The sequence below is a fragment of the Gavia stellata genome, chromosome 6 (assembly GCF_030936135.1).
Source record: "Gavia stellata isolate bGavSte3 chromosome 6, bGavSte3.hap2, whole genome shotgun sequence".
In the NCBI taxonomy this organism is placed as follows: Eukaryota; Metazoa; Chordata; class Aves; order Gaviiformes; family Gaviidae; genus Gavia; species Gavia stellata.
In genome coordinates, this window is record NC_082599.1 from 57,904,132 (window position 1) to 57,929,261 (window position 25,130).

Genomic DNA, 25,130 nt, shown 5'->3' on the forward strand with positions numbered 1-25,130 from the left:
ATTTACTCCAAGAGAGTGGTAAGCTACTGAGCCTTGTGTTGGTTATTTTCTTATTAAATACAAAAAAGTACTGTATTCAGGTTTTTATAATTAAGGACACAAGTTCAATTCATGGGTACAAAATTATTCGGGAGACAAGGAGGCTGCCTTGTTGGGGTCAGATCGCAGCACCACTGAACTTGAACGTTTCTGATGATGGAGGGGATAAGGTCCACAAAGACATGGTCCTGTGAGCAAAGGCTAAGTTGCATCAAGGGCTTGCCTGAGAGAGCTAATTCAGCAGGTGGTTTATTGACCAAGCCCATCGCTAGTTTAAAGGTCCTAAAGAACAGATCAGTGTCAATAACATACCATTTCTAATTTGGGAAAATGTTATGGTTTTTTTCTGTAATCATCTTAAAGCATACTATGAAAGTAATCAATCAAAACAGAACTCGGAGCGTATGTATTAAAGATAACATTGTTCTTCATTTACGGAGGCAGTGAGTTTGCTTCACATCTAAAAGGCTCTTTTTATACCTCTCTGCAGTAGTGAAGCATCTGAAGGGCTCTTCTTAGATGTCCAACGTGGCACAGGAAAATCTCAGTATAAAGGGGGATAAATCCCTTCACATAATACAGAAATTTGGTTGTAACCCTGCTATGTCGTTGTCCGGTTTCAGCCAGCCCCTCCATCTCTCATGCCTTGTAGTGGTTATGGCAACGTTTATCCAACTCATACAATGGTGTTTGGACAATTTTATTAGACAGAAAAACTTACTTGACCTTCCATGAGGAAGGTAGAGTTGTATCTGTGATATATATGATTATATCTGTGCTGTAGTAACTCATCACGCTTCTGAAAAAGCGCACATATGATGCGGGAAGCCTTTTGATAGTTGGCTTTCCTTGCTAACTAGCTAGTAAATCTAGCTCTGTTGTCATCTTACTCCTGGTCCAGGGTTGCCTGCCACAGGACTTCCAAATGTCAAGAACACCATTTATATTCAGAGTAGACTTACTCAGAGAGCGGGAGGTCAGCAGGGATGAAATACTGTCTCCCTGCAGGGTTCAAACACTTTTGCCCAGCAGAACCATCTTTCTGCAAGGTCTTTGATATTGGTAGTAGGATCTTGAGAGTGACTCAGACGGGATGGTGTTTTTATTACTTCCAAGCTATTCTCCAACCCTTTCAATACTTTAGATGTTCACTTTACCCCATTAGTAGCAGGTATAATTTCCTCCCATATCTCAGTGCTAATAGCTTTTTATAAATAAAAAAAACCCACAAACCTTGAAATAGATACTTTCGCTGTAATTGTTTATTAATTAAATTTCCATAATGATGCTTCTTTCTGTTCTTCCCCTTTCATTAAATTACCTATGCTAATGTCATTATGTGTTCTTTCTTTAAAAGTTGTCTTACCTGTGGATTTTTTCCAAGTCTCCTTTACCAAAAGCAGCTGCTACAGTGAGACCTCTAAGAGTAGACAGCAGCATTTATTCCAGACCCTTCCTTTTCCTTGGCAGCAGAGCCTGTGTGCCTGGCAGGTACTTGTTGGCTTCTGAAGCGGTAGGAAGCAGAGGTGTGGGGAGGTGATGTGTTTACTTACCTGGGGTGAGCTGTCACAGCTGACTTGTAGCTCTAGACTCATTCCTGAGAGTAAGGGCTACAGGTCTGATTGCGTCTCACTCTGTTGCTGTTTTAAGGCAGCTTTCCATGATTAGACTGCGTATACTGATAATCTTGCTTCCCCTTAGGAGCCCCTTCACACTATAAGAAAGGTATGAATATGATTGTTCAATAATCTTGGGTTGTCTGGTCCAACTGCCGGCTCAAGGCAGGGCCGGTTAGAGCAGGTTGCTCTAGACCCTTTCTAGTCAAGTTTTGACTGCCTTCAAGCATGGAGTTTCCTTCTGGGCAACCTGTTCCACTGTTTGACTACCCTCATTGTGATTTTCGTTTTATCACACCTAATCAGAAAATAAGGATGTAACTTACATTTAAGTGCATCTAAAGCCTCAAATACAAAAGTGGAACAAGTCTTATTTCATTTTCAAAGACGATCTTTCTCTATGCCTCTTGGTTCTATATTTTTCTTGCCCCATTTCTTTTGCATGGCTGGGATACCATACAAGTTCAATAATGATTTCCATTCATTGGAAGATCCAAAAAGGAAATGTTAAAAATAATTTTTTAAAGAAGTTATCGGGGTGGGGGGAAATAAGTGTCTTACAAATAAAACACACAAAGACATCAGGAATAGATTATTTTTTAAAGAAAATCATTTACACTCTAATAAACAAAATTGATTTTGATTATGAAGTCCTGCAAGTATGAGGTATAGCGGGGGTTAGAAATAAGATGGGCAATGCACATGTATCAGAATTTAAGCTGTGGTGGTTGTAACTTGCCAGCAGTGTTCCCCAGACAGAGACTTCTGAGTGGCAGAAGTACAAAACCAGCAAAGTAGAGTGTAAACACAAGGGGAGAAAAGCACTCAGAAAAAACGTGTAATCTTTTTGCAGCAGAGGAGCACCAGGGAGCTTTCCCAGGCAGCTCGCGGGTAAGGGCTCTTGGCTTCTGCGGGTCCCTCTGAGCTCAGCAGAGGCGGATCCTGGGAAGGAAAGCAGCTTTTGGTGCAGCCCACATTTCATGGACATCCCTCTCTCCTGCCTCTGGTTTCAAAAATCAATCTACACACAGAAAAGTTTAACTCTACCGTTGTCTAGCACAGGTGTTACAGGTATGTGACTGCAGTTCTGCTTCTCCCTTTTCTGCTCTGTTAAAATAAGCCTACAGTTGGAACACATCAGGGTCTATCAGGGGCCTGTAGAGATTTCAGAGTCTTGGTTTGTCTTCCTACTAGCTTGCTGTTTATCCAAGCTGCTGAGCAGCACTTCCTGAGGGTGAAATAGCTTTATAACCTGGCAGCTCGGGGTCACTCCAGAGATTCCTGGGAACCCACACAAACTGACGTGTGATTAACCTCCCCGGATTGTCAGGCAACACTTGAACAGCAGATTTACCACACCAAAACACGATATGCCTACAGAGTATTAGATTGCTCTGTCTGCTTAATTGCTAGACAAGATTTAAGGATGAAAGAATGTATTTCTTTAAAACAGAATACAGGTGCATTATTATGATTTTGCTTTACGACAAGGAATTCTCCTTAGCTTCTCGGGGATAGTAGCTAACGTTAATTTCTGACTTCTGAACCTCTACAGTCTATGTTAGCCTAGAGACCTCCAAGAGGTGCATTTTTCCTCTTCCTATTGATAAAGATGTCTGTCTGAGGTGGAGTGAGCCAACCCTGCTCACTTACAAAACACTAATTACTTTTTTTTGTTTGTCACTGTGGCATCTAATGGTCGTGGGGAGAGACAGAACTATTTCCTTCCCTCCACTTGCTTAGGATTTCTTGATTTACGTATAAGTGGTGTTCTGTAATTAGCAGGCTTCTGGATTCAGGCTTTCAAATGTTTTCCTGTTTACAGGATATTATGGTAAGCTTCATGAGCTGCCTGTGAGGAATATTAAATCTACGTAGCCAATAGATTTGCCGTTTTCCTTTCCCTTTGTGAGATACATGAAGTCTATGCATGGCATGTCACAAAAATGAGACATTTCAGTACCAGTATACCTTGGCTTTTTCTTTTCTTCGTTTCCCTTATTCCTCCTTAGATTTCAGAGAACCCATCGTGTACATTTTTGTATTAAGGTGAACACATAAAAGAAAAGGCATATAGTGATGTTTTGGATTGCAGGGGCTCAGTTCAGAGACAGCCACGGCAGAATCATCTGTGGTGTTTAAGACGATGGTACCTCAGTTAGTTGTTTGTGTCGGCTCTCTACCAGAAGTCATCTCTCACCACCACGCTATTTTTGGAGCAACTGTTTGATTACTGGCCTTGTAATCAATTGTAATTACTGGACTGCTTGCTCTAATCCTGGTAGTTTAGATCATCTCCAGGTGTTATTCCTAAAGGTCTCAGGTAAGGTTAAGCAAGCATTTGGGGCTGAATCAGCTCATGTTATATAGAGTCTTCAGATGCGTGGGGCTGGGTTGGGGGACCTTAACAGAAAGCCTCTGAATTGTCTATTTTGTTTATCACGTTCTGGTGCAGAGGGAGTTTTTCATGTGGGTTTGTGCTGCTTTTTCATTGGAATTTCTTTCTGACTTTTGAGGGGAAGAAAATAAAACTTAGCCAAGAGAAATCTCAGCTGCAGCTATGTTGATTTCCCTGACCAAAGAGTAAGTGGCAATTGAGCAGATCAACCAAGCTTCCCGTGATTTCTGCCATACAAAGGCAGAGACTTCATAGGCAAAATCAATTCAAACTAAAAGCAAAAGCTTAGTTCAAAGCCTTATCCTGGAAACTCATGCCAGCTTTCAACCTTGTTGCGAAAAATGGTCCTTTTTCAAAAAGATTGACAAAAGTCTCAGTACCGTTTGTAAAGTCCCCCTTGTACTCAGTCAGTAGTAGAGCAGAGCTCTTACAACTCTTGTGGCCTGCGCTGTGCACGTTGTACTACGCTGTCGGTGGTGGCTGTGCGTGGGGAAGGCGTGGAGATTAAGTCAGGCTTGATTCGTGTGAGGTGTGTCTTTCGAGAGCTGTGAGCAGCCATCCGGAGGGGGCTTCCAGTTGTAGAACATCGCTTTCAAAAGAATCCCATCTCTGGTTGTATCAGAAACACTTGGCAATGCTTGAAACAGGAGATGCGTGACAGTGCACAGGTGTAATAATCTATGCTGATGTCTTTCAGTGGAGTTGGAGCTAATTTGTGTTATGTTGCAACTGGAGCAGGCTTAAGAAGGCCATAAATTAAATGGCAGAAGGCACTTGCTCTTGTAGAGCAGCTCTGTGGACAGCAGGATCTGAACTCCTCCAGAACTCAGAGATTGAAATCCTGTCCCTGCTGCAGTCAAGAGAACTAGCTATTAATTTAAACAGGATAAGGATTTCACCCGAGGGTGTTGGAATTTGCTGTTTTAAAATTAAGTCTCTCCCTGGTATATTTTCATAGAAAAGCATGAAATTTTTTTTATAATTCCCTTTTTCTCTTTGCACTTTTACAAGAAAAAAAAGTGACTAAATAAATTGTTTCTGGGATGAAATTTTCAATGGTGGTTTAAGGCCAGTACGTGGGTGTTTTGTGACTGAGCTGTGAAACCATGAAAACTGGGTTAATAATGAACCCCCTGACACAGCCTTAACAGTAGCACTGCTAGCAGGCACCTCTGTAATTACTGCTTCTCTGTGAAGTATGCTGAGCTTCTACGATGGATTAAAAATCTCATATTGTGCTTTCTTCTGTTAGAAAATGACTCACTGGAAACCTTTTAAATATATAATATGTGCAAAGATAAAGTTTCTGCCTCTGAACTAGCCCATTTAGGTTTTGTGCAGTTTGGAAAATAGAATCTGGCTTTGCTTTAGCAGATCTATTTATTTTTCTAAACTTCATAAATTTATTGCATTTGAGATGTAGTGAAAGGCTAAGTAATACTTCTGTGACGTGCATAAATGATTTAGCTGACTTATGCATATAATATGCTGTGGAATATAAATCCAGTTGTTAGTGCATTTAGCAGATTTTTTTCTTCACCTGGCTATTTTCAAAGAGAAAGATTGCAGGAGCTTTAGAAACACTTTGGAGAAGGGCAGCAGGACTGAGTGACATATGGATGTGAAAGGAACAGAGTACAGCTGAGGAGACTTCCTTTGGGAAGGAAAATGAGAAGAGGTAGGTGTGGTCTCTGTCCACTGAAATCAGTGGGAGATTTTCTGGCAGCTTTAATGAGATGAATCAGTCTTTTGACAGCTAGTGTGGAAGAGGCATATAGTCTAGATGTTGGAAAATATTTAAAAGGATAAATTAAACACAAAATTTGTGAGCAGTTTTTGTTGTGCCGTGGACTAAAAGTTACTTAGTCCTTCAAAACACTTTCATTTTAGAAGCCACAGCTTGTCAAGGCTGCCATAAAGATTCCTGCATGCTGGCAGCTGACTCAGGGTAGTACCTGCCAGCCCTCTCTGAGGTCGTGACGGTCACTTTATAGTGGGTATATTGTCCAAGCCAGCAAGGAGGTGGAAAAATGAACCCTCAAAACTATAAAACAACAATAGTAGAAATACATGTACCTCTTTCGGAGTCTTAGTATGGCACTCAGCAGTTGGATGTGCATGACAGCATTATACAGGTGGACAATGTACACGCACGTATGCTTTCTTTGACAGACCAAATTGACATGATAAAAATACACATTTTATGCTGGCCTTTTGCTAGGAGGTAAATTTGTGTGTCCTCAGAGCCTATATGAGACTTCAGATCTGGAATACTACATGTGCTAGTAAAGGATCTCTATTTGAAAAATGAGGCATGGGTATTTTGTGTGTACGAGCTAAGATGGATCCTCTAGTTTATGTGAGGTGATGTCAGTTCACAGCAGGTGAGAGTTCAAGTATTTGGTTTTCAGACTAAAAATCCCCAGAGGGTAGCAGGGGAAAAAAGAATAAAAACAAAAACACCTACAAACCAATCTACTGCAAACCCATCCTGGAATCATTATCCTCTCCTCTTAGAATTGAAAAACTCAGTCCAGTAGGACAGCTTGTTCCTCTCCTGTGGTCTCAAAACTTCATTCTTGGCTCTGTTCAGTGCTCTTTCTTTTTCAGCTCTCAATGCTGCTGAAAAAGACATGTTTACTGGTGATAGTTAATAAGAAGGATACTTGCAAAAAAACCTCCCACATTTACAGTATTTTTTTATAGATTTTTTTTTTGACCTGGTGAGTGAACTAAAACACGTTACCTGCAAATATTTTTGGAGGACCTTCTTGGCATTGCAAGTTGGGCTTTAAAACCTACAAGCTACAGAGTTGTGAAGATTGGATGGGGGGTGGTGGCCTGGATGTGTTTTTGAGCATCTCAACAAATGAGATTGGTTTCAGGAGGCTATTACAGCTTCTGTAAGAAGGGGACAATTCCCCTGATGTTGGTGAGATCCACCAGAAGATGTAAAGGAACTGTTTGGTTAACGTATTTGCAGTGCGTTATGTAGAAAGGGCAGACAGAGCTTGGGTGGCAGTGTGCCTGTTGTTGTTACTCTCGCATTAGTTGTGTATGTCCGTTTGCATCCCAAAAGAGCTCTCCTTCCATAGAAGACTGTCCTTTCCCTCTGTGCATTGGCTATAGGCACCTACAGCCAGCCAGTTGGACCAGTAACTTTCAGTCTCGCTTTCCATTCTTTCTTTCTTCCTTTGTGATTGCTGGGCAAGGTGCCAAACACAGTGCTTGTCTGAATGCTGTGCTCTCTTGGTGGGTTTTATAATACCAGGAGTGACAGGGTTACAGCCCAGGAGGTTTTTTTTAAAGTACAAACCTGTCCATGATTTAAGGGAAAATATGTGTAGGGTAGATCTGAACAAACAAATACTTTAAAAGACATTTTCAATTTTAGTGTGACCTGACTGATTGTAGCTTAAGTAATAAGCAGAGCTAAATCCTGTGATGACCTGCTCAATCCAATCCCTTCAGGTCAGTAGAGAAGCGTGCATGTAGTGCCTTACCTCTACAGAGGCAGATTGACCAGCTGCACCATATACCTGCTGGGAATTTAACTGTTACAGAGCCGCTGTGCTCCCAGATGCTAATAATACACTTTGTTAGGGCCCCTACGGAATGTCGTTGTGAGCATCGCTTTGCGGAGGAGAATACTTCTGTGACTGAAGAACAGCCCTGTTATTATGAAAACCGGCTTATGGAAGGACTAGCAAACATGCGTATTCCTCTCTCCTTTGGGTTGGGCTGCCAGAAGTATCATTTTCTTCATCTTACAAAGGAGGAAATTAAGGCAGGAAAGAGCGAAACTACTACAGTAAGTCAGTGGCAGAGGTTCAAACAGAACCCAGGTTTCCTGACGTCAAAGCACTGCATCTGGATGCTCAGTGTGTTTCTGCCAGAGATGGCAAAGCGGTGGCCCGGGTTCAGCAGGACGCTTGAAGTCTTCAGCCTTACCCCAGGCGCAGGAAGCTGACATCTGTCTTCCAGACTATGAGGAAGAGACACAGCGTTTTCCTTTTTCGATGTTGCCGCGTATAGGGTAGTCACTAAAAGGTTGAGAAGCTCTTGCTTGGGGCTATAGGAGGCATGAATGTGAGTGCCAAATTAGGATTAAGTGTCATATTTTTATGCATATAACTGGCAAATTAGGGGGAAAAAACATATATAATATACACTTAAATATAAATTAGCTATAGTACATGTTACAAATGTGCAGGTGACTTAAAGGGAATTAACTCCAGAATCATCATCTTTCCCCTACTGCTTCCTTTTTTCAGATGCCCTTTGCCTCTGCTTTTGATTTTGTCTAGGTTCTCTGCAAGCTTATTTCTGAACAACAGTGTTTTAAAACTAGTCTAGGTTATCTGCAGTCTGGACTGCATAGTCATCCCACTGTGTGTTGCCACCTAACAGCTGTTAGATCTTGCTCAGGCTATTGATGATTTGTATTAGGGTTTCCTTTTCACAGTGCAGCGGATCCCATGGGAGTTAAGTGTGCTGTGGTTGGAGACCTTAGCCTTTGCTATAAAAAATGTTTCCTGTCTATCACCTGTGCGTGTGACTGCAGCAGTTTCAGCTTGGATGGGCTTGAGCAAGCTGGGAGTGACTGCTGTCGGGACGGCGGCTCTGAAGGCTTGCAAATGTCAGCCCCAGCCAACGAAGCGAACATCTGCAGCCTGCACCATGGGTCCCAGCAGCGAAGCGCAAAGCCAGAGAAAATGCACCTGGCAAACACCTTCGGGTGACAGACAAACTGGCATCTGTATATGGTTTTACAATCAATAGGAACAATGATTCGAAGACCATTTTTTACAATCTCCTAATACACATCTTGATATATTTTGCTGGAGAATAAATCTTCCTCGCTTTGCAGTATCTTGTCTAGGCGACTTACGATTCTTTGTCTCCTTGCTTGTTTAAATGTGGTATTTCCGTTCCTTGTTATTCCAGTATATGTTACAAGTTAATCATTTTTTAACCTCCACAAATACAGCATCTGTTTTATAGTAATTTTTTCCCCGCAGTTCCATATTTCTATTGCACTTGAAAGTAAATACACTCATCCAATGCTCTCAGCATTAGATTCACTGGTCTTTTTACAGTCAGGATATTTTATCTTGCCTTTCAACTTGATGTAACCCATTTGTAGCCCCTTCTTTTTACTGGTATTGAGTAAGATACTTTTGGAATTGCTGGGTTTTAAAAAGTCATGTTTCATTTTGTGATTACAGCAATTTTCTTCCCTAATTATTAGATTGCAAATAAATGGTGAACAGAAGTTGGTATTTTAGAAAAAAAAAGTCGAAATAGGAGATTGCAGAGCGAGCTCTAAGGTGAGGAGTAATAACAGGTATAATACCTTTTTCTTAGCAGCCTTTTGATCTTTTCCTTCTTGATACCTTGTGCTTTGTCTTATAAATTCCCAGGGAAATTAACAATAGGCACCATTGTAGTGGCACCTAATCAAAATGCCCTTGTGAATAAGAGTTTTCTGAGTAGGTGAGCAGCCACATACGGGCCATCTCAAGCCAAAATGTAAGCAGTCCTTCACTGTAGAGTGGCTCAACCAAATGCTGCAAAATTACCTGCTTTCTTCTTCTACAGTCGAAATTGTGAAGTGAATCACAGAAGTCTCATAGCGTGCTTCCTGTAGAAGATGACTTTGTGGGCAAGCTTCAGAAGAGCAGCAGCGTTTGGGTCTGTCCTCGTCTTTGTACAAGAGAGCAGAGAGGCTCGGTGCTGTGTTTCAACATCCTATATGCTTGTGAATCCAACTACAGTCAAAAGCAGAAGTCCCGTTCATGGTTCCTGCTAAAAATGGGATTTTTCTAATGAGTAGGTTTACTTCTTAATGATCTTTAGAAAGTATTGTACGGAGTTGTAGATCTAAAGCTGATGAACTCCAGCTTTAATTCTTATTTGATGTAAATCTTTCTCAGTTGATTCAGACCTTGAGCCCTCCAGAGCCTCCCTCACGAGACCTGGGCACCTTCTTTCTGTCTCTTTGAGATCTTGGACACAACTTGACATCATCTCTGTAGGCAGAACTGCCTGTGAATTGCTTTCCTGAAAAGGAATTCCACATGCTGAGTGTTGCAGGACCAAGCTTTATGGCTTATACGTAGCTTGCTTCTGGGCACAGTCCATGTACTATTGGCAGCAACAGACAGGTATTGGTGGTGTTGATAGCATGCAAAGATACGAAAACATACCTAGAGCACAATCCCAGTTCCTAGAAAAGGAGTTGGTTGTGCTGCCTTCCCTTTACTGCCAAATAGAGACCTGAGCAGCTCTGAGGAGGGAACGGTCCATGCCATGTGAGAAAGTTGGTGCAGAGGCACTGACGTGCGAGTCTGTCTCCCTGGAGCCAGCCGTGGTTCCTCCTCCCGTTTTTGTTGAGGAGGTGGTGGCAAATATGTGCAGCATCACATAAAGCAGTAGTGATTTTGAAACTTGTAGCGTGGGCTGCAGACAGATAGTACGTGAGCTGGTGTTGGAATAGAAGCCATGTTAATGAGGCTGATCAGGGTGTGTGAAGCTGGAACGCCAAGGGCTTTTCTCTTCCATGCATCTTATGATGGCTGTCAGCATCCGAGATCCTCTGATCTGCAGAGATTGCATTGTTGCAGAGAAAGAAGAGACCTACAAGAGGGGCTGTATGTCAAGCAGACAACTCTGGGATATCCTTGTGTCCCTGGGTAACCTGAGCTTTCAGTTTATCTTTTACAAGTCCTCACTGGGAAAAGGAAATCCAGCTAAACCCGTATATGACTCACTCCCATCCCTGTTGAGCTTAGCAGTGGTACATGGGAGAGGAATTCCAGTGACACTGTTTTAAAAGAATAAGGCCAAGTTTTTATCCATTATACCTAGATGCAGCACTGTGTTTGCAGAGGCGTCGCACTGAACGGGGTTTCCCCAACCAGCGGCATGGCTCACGAGTCTCTGCGAGAACCAGAGGACATGAGGAGTGTGCTTTCTTTGTGGTTTCTCAGCAAACGGAAGGAAGACAGGCCCTGCTGTTGTCAAGCAAAGCATTTGTAAGACTAAAAGGAGAGGAAAAAACCTGTACCTCGGCAGCATAGCTGTCATGCAGCTTTTATTCAAGGCTCATGGTTCTGAGTGGGTGAACCCAATTAATTATAAATGCTTTAGATGTGTAAACAAGAGAACGGCTCCATGTTGTAAAGACACAGAAGTCTCTCTTCCTCTATTACAAGATCTACCCAGATAAGTCTTTGGTGTACTAAGACAAGATCTCAAAGAACACTGTTTTTCAGAACAACTGAACTATGGGGAATTTTGGTCATTGGGTAATTACAGTGTAAGGTTGTTCATCTCACACTTGTATTTAATAATGAAACAAGTATTTAGTGAGAGAATTACATATTGTTCACCGCTACTCATTTCCTTCCGTAAAGAAGGAGAAAAGTAATGTGGAAAGGAATAAAATGTTTGCAAGGTGGTAATGGGAATCTAGGAACCAGTATGCCAGAGACCTCAATCTCTGCTGCACTCTTAATCATGCTGTGACTGTCTTTTGCCTGCAGTAGAGTTGCAATGCCAAAACACAGCTGCAGCTGTCCTCATTTTCTTCTCATGCTGCCTAGACCAGTTAGGGGCCTTGCAAATACAACCAAATAATCCTGAGGTGTGAAGGGAGAGGTGCATGCCTTTCTTTGGGTTGCTCCCTTGTAAGGTTTTCTTGCCTTTAATGCCACTGCCTGGAATACTGGCCTTTATTTTGGTCTTCCTGATTTTGCAAATGATTCTCTTCCAGAATTGTTTGTGAATAGTTCTGCTCTATGGTAGAGTCAGGAAAGCCAAGAGTTGGAATTGTCATAATTGCCATCGCGTTCTTGGTACATGTAACCTATTGCCAGTTGCCTAAGAGTACCACAACATCTCTTCTCACTCTTCTCCGTGAGCTCTTACTTCAATCTAAAGTAGCGTTTTGCCATCGTCTTTTACTTGTATTAGAGTGTTTGTACTATGACAGTAATAAACAGCCTTTGTTGTATGATAACGTGATGCGTAATTCTCTTAATCTCTCAAAATTAGTTTTTTAATTTGATGCTTAGAAATAGCAGCAACAAACAGTAGTGTGCTTAGTGTAGAGGGTAACTGAAACAATTTGAGCACTAGGAAGCTGCTTCTACAAGAATGTCGAGTTTTCGTTCAGCTGTCTTCTCAAATTGACCATTTCTTGCTTCGTTGTCATAGAAATATTAGGCTGAAAATATTTTCAGATATGCAGTAGAGACAAGGAGTGTGTGCATACTGATTTTGAAGTGCGATAAACATATTAATAAAGAAAAGCCGCCCTTATTATGGTATTGTGAGTAACAGTGCTGAGTTCTTGGCTTCTCTTTTATATTCAAGTGCAAAGGACTTTTTTCTTGATAATATTCACACCTTGTTGCCCAAGGACTTAATTGCAAGACTCTCTTTGTATACTGTGTGGCACATGCTTGACTGACTGTAATAGCTCCCAATCAGAGTGAACGCTGCAAGTTTTAATATTGCACGGTCTGGCTGCTAAACACAAAGAAACTGTTGTTGTAAAGCGTTCTTACAGTGACCAAAGATAGCTTAGCACTTGGAAGTGTGAATAGATAGGGCTTCTGACTGGGAGAGTTTGCGGAGTAACAATAGAAATGATGTATCATGTAAGAGGAACTGGGGGAATGGTGAGGGCAGTGGTGGCTGGTTTTGGCATTAATGTCTTCACAGGTAACTTAGGGGAAAAAAAGGAAAGACTGACTCAAGGGAATGTTGTGTTTCTAATGTGAAATTCAGTTATGCTTGTCAGATGTGTGATTAAAGATTGACCTAAGAAGTGCTGTAGCTGAATTAAACTGCTGCTAATGTAAATGAAAACACGAATCCTCCCTAATTTCAGTACTTGGCTGGGTTTAGAGTTGCAAGGTGTCCCTTTTCATGCTGTCCTTTCCCTTCACAAAGCAGGCACCAGTTAAAGTTATGGCTTGCACCTTCCTAAATACTGATCCTTGGTCATGAGTCTGATGCCACTTACTGCTTCTATAAAGCCAAAGCAGTGCCTGGTCCACCCATGTTTTGAGATCAAAGGGAATAAAAACATGTTGTGATGTAGAGGGCTGTGTTTGAGGCACTTGGCTTCTGAAATTCATGCGTTATCTCTTGCTCAAGGCTGTGCCTGAAGGCATAATCCAGTCATATGTATTTAATTAAGATTTTAAATGACTGTTGCCCTGATAAAAGCAAGGAGTTGATGGTTCACAGGCACCTGCTCTAGGAGAAAATTAACTGGAGGCAGACATAATACCTGGAAGGCTAAAGGGTATATATTGTGACAGGGGCGGTCGAGGAGAGCTTGCTTCGTCTGGGACAACCCAGGGCCTGTACATCACAGTGAGGAGAGGAGTCCCCAGCTCTGCCTGTCCCCTCCCCTTTTGTGGAGCTGTGAGCTATTGTATAGTTTTGAGTTTATACTGTTCTCTGTCGTCTCTGAGTCGCCTTCACAGTGCCTCTGCTGACATTCAGAACAAAGCTCAAGGATGTCAGTGTTTCTTTATATTTATTTTCTATCTGTTTATGTTGTGTTTTAATATATATTGATGTAACTGAGAACACAGGCACCATATTTCTGGCTCAAATTCTTTTCCTGAATATTGTCAGTGACTAATGTAGCTAAGGGGACATGAATATAGTGAAACATGTGGTTTTCTGCATGTGAGGCAAGGTTCGTTCCCAGTGTACTGAAGCATAGAGATTTTTTTCCTCTACTATGCAATTTTGATAAATAACTGTTGAGTCCATTGTAACCAAGATGATGAGCAGTTTTAAAACAGAAGTGTTATTTGAAAACTTAGTCTGATGTAATTGTTGCATTTCAGAAGTTATTTTGGATCATCTCCCTCATAAATAGATGAACCATGTGTTTGATTTTGCCTGCAATGTTGTTTTTCATGCAATGTGCATGAGTGCTGAGGATCAGAGAGCAAACTTTAGGCATGGTTTCCAGTTATTATGGACTCAACTGTCACACAGTTAAAAATGCTTTGATGATGGCAAGTTTTTCTCAAATAAATTGCTCACTTGCTAATGCTCATGGTGGAAAAACTTATCGTTAAGCTGATTTACATAAAAACATTATTCGCCTGTAGGCTCTGGAATTTCATTAAAGTCTCAGTCTTAGTGTGCAGCCCTTATAATTTGCTGTTTGCAACGACTAAAATGTTTCTCTCAAACAGCTTTTCCTTCTCCTGATCAAAGACAGGTAAGGTGTTACAACCCCGCCACCCCCAACTCTCATTCCCTCAGAGTGGTGTCTATCAGTCGTTTCTTTACAACAGGCCATAGAGGCAGAGCAGATAGATAGCACTGTTGGGTTTGACTGTGAGATGCTTCCCTGTTCTGGGCTGGATCACACTGTATGAATATGGAGCAAATAGTTCTGTTGGTTTCAGTGGGATGAGAGATGACTCAGTGCCAGGAATGCTCAGGCTGAGTCCTTTTTTTCCTCCTTTTTTTCCCCCTCATCTCACATTTCTGAAGATAATTTTAGGAGGAAGTTGTTATTTTCAGGGATGTGAGCTGTCTGAGCAAACCAAATTACAATTCTGTTACTTATGTTATACAATAAAACTTAAGAAGTGGGTAATAGTTGGAGAACGTGGCCCAGTGCAAACTGCAGATTCTGTTCCTAGCTACATAAGGGCTAAACCACCTTTTTATTGAAGACATTTAGCTACTGGCTGGGCAGTGGCATCCTTCCACTGACCTTTCCTGTGCTGGGTATCGGCGGAAGCTTTGCCTTGCTCTACTCTGCCTCGACTCTAGTTGTCAACCTAAACGCCAGAATTTCTGGGCGCTTTGGTACAGACCCTTGTCCGTGATGAACTAGACTTCCGTAAGGGCCACTGGATGGCTGTAGACTTTAATGCATTCCAATCCCTGCCTGTCTGAAAAGAATTTAAGCCAGTAGCCTGTCAATAAAACCCGTTGCCTAATTGGGAGCTTGAATACAAGTCCCCCAGTACATGCATTGTGTTCCCACCGTGAAGGCAGCTGGCGGTGCTCATCCGTCCTAGCAAGACTGAAACAGTGCTCTGCCGCCTGCTCTTCCCAAATCCTTCTCTGTTCAAGCCTATGACCACTACAAATCGCAGGTTTTTCTTCATGGTCTTACCTGGTTTTGCCCTGGCTTCTTTTTCCCCCCCACCATGCTCCTAATCCCCCAGCTGCCTTCATCTCTTCCTTCAACAGGAACAAATCAGCAGTGGATTCATATTCTCCTCTTCCGTGCTACTTGGCACAGCAGGGAAATATCCAGAGATATAGTCAGTCCTCCTGCTCCCAGGAGAGGCACCCAGACATGGCACAGCCGGGAAGATCTTAGACTTTTTCTGCAATACAGATCTGCCTTACTGCTGGTCCGGAACATGCTCAGCACAGACAGGATTTCCTGGGCATTTAGATGGTAATATCAAAGATGTCTCAAACGAGCATATCAAACTGAATTTTTTGGAGAGGCTTATAAATTAGCTGAATTTTAATGTACTTTTACAGGAATAGCAAAAGATATATCCTTAGTATAGCAACTTCTGCTCCATATTAACATGGGGGGGTAAAGGAAAGGTCTTCAGAAATCTTTAATGGGTAAAAACCCATGGTTTTCCCTTACCCTCACAGCTACAGATTTCTGGATGAAATTTTCTTGCTGTGCATCTCTGTAGATCTGAGGCGGACATCCAGCAAGAAAAACTTTATTCCAAATCTATGTATCTTTGAAAACGTGTAAGTAACTGAAAACAAAGTTTATAATGAAAAATGTCAAGCAACTTTAGTAATCAGCAGTGCTAGATGTTCTGCCTCTATGGAGAAATATATGTAAGTGCTGGAAATGAATGTATAAGCACACATCCATTCTAACTGCTAGCGTTCTTTAATAATAAGCCTTGCCAATAGGACAGTTTTTATGACGGTAGCACATAAGCAACAGCCTGTTGACATTAGAGCTATATGTTCTTCCTGAATAGCAGTTTGCAGAGCTACTTTGTTGTATCTCCCCTGTAATAGAAATTCCTGGATACCTTTATTTTTTCATAGGGCAAAAACGGTGTGATTTTTGTCTGTCTTATACTGAGGAGTCTACACCTGAAAAATTTCTGAATAATGATAATTAATCACAGCCTAGTCATGGGTAAGAAGATGCACATCACTTGATATCAACAGCATAGTAATAGAGGTGGATTATACAAAACTAGACCCCAAATCAATGTAGTATGGAGGATGCAACACTGAGGGCTCAAACCAGGTGAAGCTAGGTCAGAGGAGACTGGCCCACTGCCTATGAGGATTTGTTGCTACCCATTAGTTATTAGTGTATTAATTTATCATACCACTCCTGTGGTGGTTGGAGGGCAGGTAGCTCCTGAATCAAGTTGTCAAGCAAAGGGAATAAAAGTAATAGTAGAGAGTATCCACAGATCACAAATAACAACAGAATGAAGAATCAATGATATAATAAATTACAATAATTAGCTCTCCTATTATAAAGGAGGTAACTCTAGCCCTGAATGTGCAGCCCTTGTGAAGCAACAGCAGTCTGTGACAACACCATCTGAAGGTGAAATGAAATTACTAAGATCTGTTCTTCAAATATCAGTTACAACTACAAATACTGAAAAACGTTTTTTTTTTTATTGTGGTAGAGTTAAGGTTATTTGAATTTTCTACCTGTGTACTACTGCTTCTTGCCAAGTTTGGATTTTTGGCTTAAATTTAATCTTGATTAGAAGTTTTCTGGGTATTGTGCTGTTATTGCAGTTTCCTTGCAAAGGTTTGTGCCAGAAATTGTTGATATGTGCTGGTCAGAGTTAATTCTGTCTCCAGGTACTTTTTTCTTTCTTGCCTGGAAGCATTATAATAATTGGAAGGGTGAGATTTTAAAATCTCATATCTTGCAGTTTCTCAAAGGAAGTCTTTTAACAGTCTGTTCACGCATGTTTGTGCACATTTTAGAGCAGGGCAAGGAAAAAGTCATCAGGAAATTGGAAGAAATTCTGCAACTGGGATTAAAGAAACACATCTGTTTACGCCTCGTTGGGTTTTAAACTGTTAGTTGTCTAAAAACTGAGGTGCCTTATGGAAAACCGTAGGCGGTTGTGATACTAAACAAATACCGTAAGCAGATGCGGTTTACAGCTTAAGGAAATACACAGTCCATAGGTGGCTGAGTAGCAGACCGGCTTGACGGCTGTAGTGTCACTGTTGCATATCGGACAGGCAGTCCCTGGAACGGGCAGTTTTTCTGATGCAGCAGCACAAGAAGTAAGAGCTGTTTTTTGCATGGAGCAGCAGCAGGCTACATGATGGAAATAAGCAGTACCATGTATCGATGCTGTAAGTGCAAATTAGATCTGCCAGTAATAACCTTGCCTTTTCTCTTTGTTACGTGTCTTAATTCTTTGCTGACAGGGCAGGTATAGTATTGGGAGAAGCTACCTAAATTTATCTAAAAGCTGTTGGTGCCTAGGGAAAGGCTCGCTCTGATGCAGGAGCACTGGGTTTTGACTCTGGGTACATTTTACCTGCTCTCCGCACTTCCAGCGGCACTCAAAAGCAGGCGATGGGTGCCGGAGGCAGCAGCAGCAGGTGAAGAAGGGTGGTCAGGCGTGAGAGGTGGGCAGGACGTGCACTTGCGCACCGGGTTTCACAGGTAGCTGCTGATACAGCTCATACATTGTGCTCCTGCTTCACAAAGCTCTTGGTGAGAGGGCACTTTTTTCTCTTTTTTCAGGTTTGACTTTCTTACTTTCTCCCTCTCTGGTTTTCCTGGCCTTGTTGCTTTTTCCCTGCATTCTTCTCATTTAGTCTCATTTAGACAGTCCTAGACTTTCTCCCCTCTCCCCTGTCCCGCTCTCTCTGTGCAGTGATTCTCTTCTAATCTCGGTCGTCGTCTTCCCTCAACTTCCACGTCGGTGCCGTTGCTTACTTAATTCCAGTACTGCAACACCTCATTTCAACTGCCTTTCATCTCTCTCTCTTTTGGCTTCCTATTGTTAATTCCTTGTCCTATTTTTTCATATGCCTCTCCCAGTTTCCCCATTGTATTCAATCTGTTCTCCCCTCCATTGACTCCCCATCTCCACTTTGACACCTTCTGTCTCCATTTCCAGAGATCACCGTGGCTACTTTAAAGATGGTCTCATAGCCATCTGATTATAGCACCGGTACCATATGCTTGTTTATTCCACTTCTGGGCCCTCTCTAGGGAAAATTTATGACTCATAACTTAATTGCTTCTCTCTCTGATTTGGTTCGCTTGGTTCCCACCCACTTACCCAAGACAGCTACCTTTTCATTACTGGTTTTAGACACCTCTCATTTTTTATGCACAGTGTTTGCCCAAAAGAGCAACAACAGCTCTTTTAGTAATAGATTGAATTGATTGCAAATGACTCAGTTTTGAAGACTGGCATTGCCTCCCTGACAGGTTGTTCAGTGCTAAGAAATGCTTAGCTAATGCCGAGTCACCTCAGCTATTTAAATGAAACAGTAAGTGTCATGGGATTGAATCACAACCAGATTGTGGAAGTGCCTCAGGTGTATCACACCCACCTATCAAACACCAACTGATGCTTCCTGCCTCCCCCAAAGCCTATCATTTAGCCTTTCCTTGAAATACCCTTTAGGATCTGGTGGTTTTTTTTTTTTACTTCAGTGGGGGAAACTGCTTAATCCTGGCAGTGCTTCTTTTTATATTTGAGAGAATAAATCCCCCTTTTAGTAAAAGCTAAGCCTCTGAGACCAGACTAGCCTTAGTAAGTGAGGAACAGAGGATTATAAGAGCAAGTGAACTTATGAGAGGAGATTTAGGGCAATTTGGACAACTCTGAAGGAATGAAGGCAGGTGAGTAGGAATGGAAGTATTTTAAAGGGAAAGGGTATCAACTAAACCAACAGGAGCAATAACACTGACAGGGAAGAAGAATGGGTGAATGATGGGAACTAGAACACCTCTTAGTCTTTCAGCCTTCAATACCTCTGGCTGCAATTCATCAGCAGACCTTATTAGACTTCTCCTCTTGCTTCAGTTTAGTAAGGAGCAGGGTGTTTTCAAGGGCTGGGTGATTGTGGAGGCAGTAAAGAATATTGCCAAGAAGAGTAATGTTCAGCTGGCAATTCATTTTCCAGTTAATTTGCAAAACTGATTTGGTAACTGAGATAACTCGGGGCTTTGATAAAGAAATCATTTTTCATGGCCTGGATGTTTTTTCCCCGTGAGAGGGGTGACGCTCCATGGCAGAGTTCTCTGGCAAAACTCAAACTTCTCAAGAGTTTTCCTCTGAACGAGGCGTGCTCTTTGTGGTGTCCGGGGATGGGCTATGTCCCAGCTGCTTTCCCTTCCCCGGGAGCATTCATTCCCTCCTACGTGGCCCACAGAGGTGCTTGTGGGCTGTGGGTGTGAGGAGCAAAACAGAACTGTTTCTCCTCTTGCCTGGCTCTGATTTACCCTGCCTTGGGAGCCTGGCTTTTGTGCAGCTGTATTTTCTGCGCAGGTGACAGTTGTAGCGGAGGATCTCAGTGTACAACTGGGGACTGTCTTATTTCTAGCAATGCAGTGGAAGGTTGTAATACAGCCATGGTGTAACAGAGACACCAAGCCTGGTGTAAAGGGAATACAATGCTGTTTTGTTCTCCACCCAGGAAAATTGCTCAGTAATTTCGGAATTGGCATGGGCATGAGTATTTCTGAGCATCTTTAGGCATCTCATCTTTTGGAAGATTTACTGGTGTCACTGCCATTTATGCTAATTGAAAGGAGAATTTAACCTCATTACTTCCTGACTTTAACATCATAACTTCATTACCTGATCCAGTGAGCTGCTACTTACAATTACCAAGATGAAAATAATAATGGCACGTGTTTGTTTGTAAGTGGGGATTAACTGGACAATACCTGCTCCTGACCTGCGCACTGTGCTGGGCAGCAGGACAGAGTTAAATCATCTCCTTTATTCCCCAACAAGCTAATCTACAAGACTACAATGCAAACAGCCCTTGTAACTATGTATTACGTACAAATGCCAGCTGGATAATATTCAGGTTAATTTATATCGCTGCCTTGCCTATACTTACAGTGCTTTCTAGTCATCTGCAGTGGTACCAAGCCAGTGAATGTCTGTATCTGTTTTGGAAATGTCTCTTTCAGAGGTGATTCAGGAATACAAGAGCAATCTTCAGATGGATTAAAATGTTAGGACTCTGCTCAAGTGAAAGACATGGCACCAATGATGTTATTTGGAACGAATGGCTCCCAGCCAAAAAAGCCCAACTAGGGTCTAAGTGTCATTTTTGCACATAAAGATGCCATATGTAATCTTGCAAGCTTTATACTTGTTAAAGTTTTAACTCTCCATTGATGTAACCATTTTCCTAATATTTTCAATCTGAAACAGATCTGGGAAAAAGGGGGAGGGGGTGACTCAAGAAAAACAAAAATGTCGTACCCCTGATGTTTCTAGAGCAATTTCTCAAGCTGTGAAGACCCCCATAAGACTTTTAGCTATCAGATCTGCTTGCTGAATGAAACCTTTGACATTCATTAATCACTGCCTCAAATACTGCCTGATCAATGGCTCCAGCTCTGCCACTGGTTTGGGCTGGGTGTGACACACCTGCCTCTCTCTGGGTTGTCTTCTTGCCAGTTTGCATCCGTATGTGGGCAGGTTGATTTGAAAATTAAATTAGAAATAGCAGTTGTGTGAAACTGAGGAGAGAGAGAGAGAAATCGTCAATACTTACATGCTGCTTTCCAATTACGTATTCAATCGTCTTAGTAATCCTTTGTCCTTGGAAGTAATACTAATATCCAGAATACCTACATGAGGACATATTCTTTTCTCCTGTTCTCTATTTCTAATACTTTTAGTTTAATTAAACAGATTCATTTAAACTGTAGTTTCCCAATGTACGTGGCAAGTGATTTCCTACTTGCCAACCAACAGTGAGATTTCCTGCTGTGATGTCTGTCGTTGTCATACAGGCCACTACCTGAAGTTATCTTTTATTAACTATGTGAGTTAATAAAAATTGAAAAAATAAACCCCCTTCTCTTTATTCTAGCTCTCAATGTTCTATGCAAACTGTAGCTAAAAATCTCCAGGGGAGAGGAAAATTAAGATTTGAATAATTGGTGAGAACTGCGTGTTTTATCTATTGTGATATCCTCAGCTTTTGCTGTCTGCTCAGTGAGTAAATGAGTTAGCTGCTGAGCTGTTAAAGTCCTGTAGAGAAAATTACAATGTGAAAATTCAATCTGGACTTGCAGTTTTTCAATCCCACAAGCTCATCCAGCTTTTTTTCTGCCAAAAGGAAACAACTGCTGCTCCCAGGTGCAGCAACAGGGTCGCTTGCTCAGCTGCACTGATGCCTCAAGTAAATCTCTTGAATTTGCAGGAGTTCATGAATTAAACCCCAGGATATGGACCGCACAGCCCCTCGTGGAGGTGCTGAAGGACTCTGTAGCCTGTTCCACTTCTCATGGAGTGCTATGAAGTAAAAGGGACACACGTCCCACTAGTATAGTTGGGAGAGGTGTGTGTTTTCACTGTGTGAGTGGAAACGTGCACCCGGTCATCTGAAGAAGAAACAAGATGTGGGGCTGGAAAATACGATGGCAGATCAACTGCGCTGGTGCTGTGCTTCTCGTCGATGGGCTGCGCGGCCCTGATGCCGCCTGAGGGATGTGTGCTGAGAAGCCACCTGGAACTGAGAAGTGCTTGAACTACTTGGGAACGGAAACTCTTTGGTTTTCGTTTCCCAAGTCACATTTGAAAGTTGGGAAGGCTTTACACTCCTGAAACTATTCTGTCTTTTGAAAAACAAATCGGGATTTATTTTTTCTCCTGTGTATCTGTAGGCATCAGGGTAAGCAGTTCAGGCCTATGTTTTTGAGGGTCTCCACCACTTTTCATGTCGCCACGTTTTGCTTCCACCTGGGGTGCAGCATGGTTGGTTTTTGGGTCTACCAAAAGGGAGATCACAGCACCATAATCTGTGGCCAAGGTCCCAGCTCTTAACATAACATAATTTTTTGTTACAGCTGTACTGATTTCGCTTATTTTGTTACTGGTGTTAAAATAGCAATGCAATTTATATGTTGAAACGTTGGCATTCCTTTATTATTTTCTTACATAGGCACTGTAGTTAGAGGGAGCGGAGTCATGGCTCTGCAGGCAAAGGTTGGTGTTTTCCCTGGGCCTCAGCAGCAGCTGCAAAGCAAGGTGTTAAGGAAAAAGTTGACTATAAGAAGTGCCTTCAAGTATACTATGGAGCAGTTGAAAATTTCCGTGGCATTATCCAGTTAAAACTGCAAGATGTAAATGCTGCTTTTATTTAAACATGCATTTTTCAGATCCCACAAACATACCTGTTACATACTTAACAGTGCATGCCTGCTGCATCCTAGCCGTATGTAGGCATGTATCGTAGAACGGGTTGGGTTGGAAGGAACCTTTAAGATCATCTAGTTATATCAACCCAATTCACATGCTAGCTTATGACGGAATAAAACTGCTGCCTGTGGGATGTGCTCCAGCAAGTCACCATGTCCAGGCAAGTGAGCGAGCGGGACTATGATGTGTAATAGCAATTCGTATCTATTTGTAGTTACAGACCAACAGAGAAGCTGGCTGGAAGTATTTTCCCTTCTTGCAGCAGACAAGAAGGAGGATGATTGAACAAGAAGCTGATTTCATTTCTTCTATGCCTTGATACAGTTATTGAAATGGGTTTCCCTCACTTAGCGTATTTCCACTGACTTCCAAAGATTTAGAGTAGATGAGGAACGCAAACAAGACCATGACCTTGGATTCACAGCGCTGCTTTCCGCTACATGCATTGATATTCAGATAAATACATAAAGATGGGATCTAATGGTACTATGCTGTTTCTGAAAAATGTTTTAATGGAGTGGCTGTCGGAGCAGTTCATCTGTGTAGATCTATGTCCTTGCCCTGACCAAGGCCAGAACAAATTGGTTCAGTGAGCAACTATACAGTCTTGTTGTCCTAAGGAAGTTTCTTACTTTCTCTGTACGTTAGTGTTTGGTGTGTCTGAACAGGGAGGGTTTCTCTGTCCCTACTTTTCTCCTTCCTAATGTAGCTAAAGGATGCTGATCAGGTACTCTAAGGTCTGTCTGTCATAACTGCCGCTCAGAAGAGGTTGGGGTTTTAACTGTTCTAAGTTGCAGGAACTGAACTCTGAATTGTACTCTGGCAAAGGGGAAGATGGGAGGCAGGAGGTATCCTGTTGTGTGCCAACCAACCTGGGACAAACCACTCACAATTTAACTGCTTGCCAGCCTTCTGCCTGCGAGCTGCAACCGATGGTGCAGCTTCTCCCTGGCACTCCTTCTAATCTAAAATAATTCTCTTTTTTTAGCTGAAACAAAGATCTGCTTCAAATACTACCATGGCGTGAGTGGGGCGCTACGAGCCACAACTCCGAGTGTCACAGTGAAAAACAATGCGGCTCCCGTAAGTTATGCTGGCCTTTTATATTTTACACGTTTGTTCCCTGCTGTCATTGTGCTATGCCTTGCTTTCCCTGCTGGCTTTACATACTTTTATATGAAAACTGAGCTTAATGTTTGTTCTTTGGTGTGTTGTGGTACGGAGAAATGGGTAGTCTTTCAGTTAAGACGTGTGTTTGTATGCTAAGGGTACATAGATTCAGCTTTCAATCTGTCACAAATAACTTCTCTGACCTGGGGCAAGTCCCATGTCCTAGCTAAATCCCATTCTGTGAAGTTATCTTCTCTGCTGGGTGTTGCGAGACTTGGGTGGTATATCCAGGGGATTTAGGATTCTTGGGCTGTAAGTACAATAAATATCCAGAAAAGGAGTAAGATTTTCCTATTTTAAGGTGCTGCTTTCAAGATCAAGGCATGAGTATTGAGGCAGTGCCTTTGAGTTCTAGGAACAGCTCTGCGGTGACACGCTCCCATCAGTGGTAAGAAGTAGGCATTCAGGTCCCAATCCATCAAAGTACTGAGGATCATTTTTGACAGATTGAGGCTTTATTGACAACAATTTTGATTTGCTAGAGCTTAGCAAGCTCTGTGGCTTAAGTAGCTCTAAAACGCTATATATCTTGCGTGGTTTTGGAAAATTTGGTCACCCTGAGAGTGAAATATTTTTTCAGAAGCCTGCGGGGAGACTTGCTGACCTCCAAAGCTTGTCTGGCCTTGCTGACAGGGTTTCGTGGCCTGCCAGGCTCATCTTGGCAGAGCTCTGCATGAGCTGAGGCATTTTAGTCCAACCAGCATTATAAAAAGACTAGCTCAGATGTTGCTTAATCTGGAAGATGGGTTCAGGAAAGCTCTGCCTTGCCTGTATGTAGGTTTCAGTGGCCATCCCTGAAGCTTAAATTTTGGAAGTTCGGGGAGGGTGGTTTGTTTGTTTGGGTTTTTTTGTTTTTTTTAACAGTTCCAAGTTGATACTTCTAAAAACACTGAAAAGTCTCACATGCTGTGTGTTGATTATGCGTGGTTGTACCAGGGCCAGGAAGGATTATTTTTTTTCATCCTTAATGCATTTAGAGAGTTTTGGTGGTTTTTCTTTGCCTTGTTTTGATGCACACAATAGCTGCAAACTGGATGCTGGGTAGGGGCTGATGGTATGGTTTTTAGGAATAAAAGGGATTCATGTCTTGATAGGCCTTGTAAGTGCTCATGGTGAAGTCATTTGCCAGTTAGGAAGGCCTAGAGAGTTTTCTTCAGCTGTCTTCAGAGGAACATTATGATGTGGCCTTGGATATCTTCATTTTGTGGGATGCTGGAAAGTTCTTTTTAGCCAGTAGTGAGTGATGTCTTGTTGACTCAAGACTTGCTGTACATTTCCTGGTTATCATCAGTTTTGGGGGGACAATTTATGACATTGATTTAGTCCTAGTCTTCTCTGAAAGGTAAGCCAGCCGACCAAGGCAATAAATACCAGTAGGCTGAGAGATTAGAATAATTTTTTTCACTACTCACATCCATGTCTTAGACCTGAGTTTGAACCAATTAAATAAATTTTTCAGGTCTA

General features: G+C 42.1%; 1 protein-coding gene across 1 annotated transcript in view; it reads left to right on the forward strand.

Annotated features, from left to right (window-relative positions):
- HECW1 (HECT, C2 and WW domain containing E3 ubiquitin protein ligase 1) overlaps positions 1 to 25,130 on the forward strand; it is a 178,032-nt gene that overhangs the window by 25,299 nt on the left and 127,603 nt on the right. Inside the window, exon 3 of the mRNA XM_059818508.1 lies at positions 23,485 to 23,579. Within this exon, the coding sequence (XP_059674491.1) occupies positions 23,485 to 23,579 (95 nt within the window). The remainder of the gene's footprint in view (positions 1 to 23,484; positions 23,580 to 25,130) is intronic.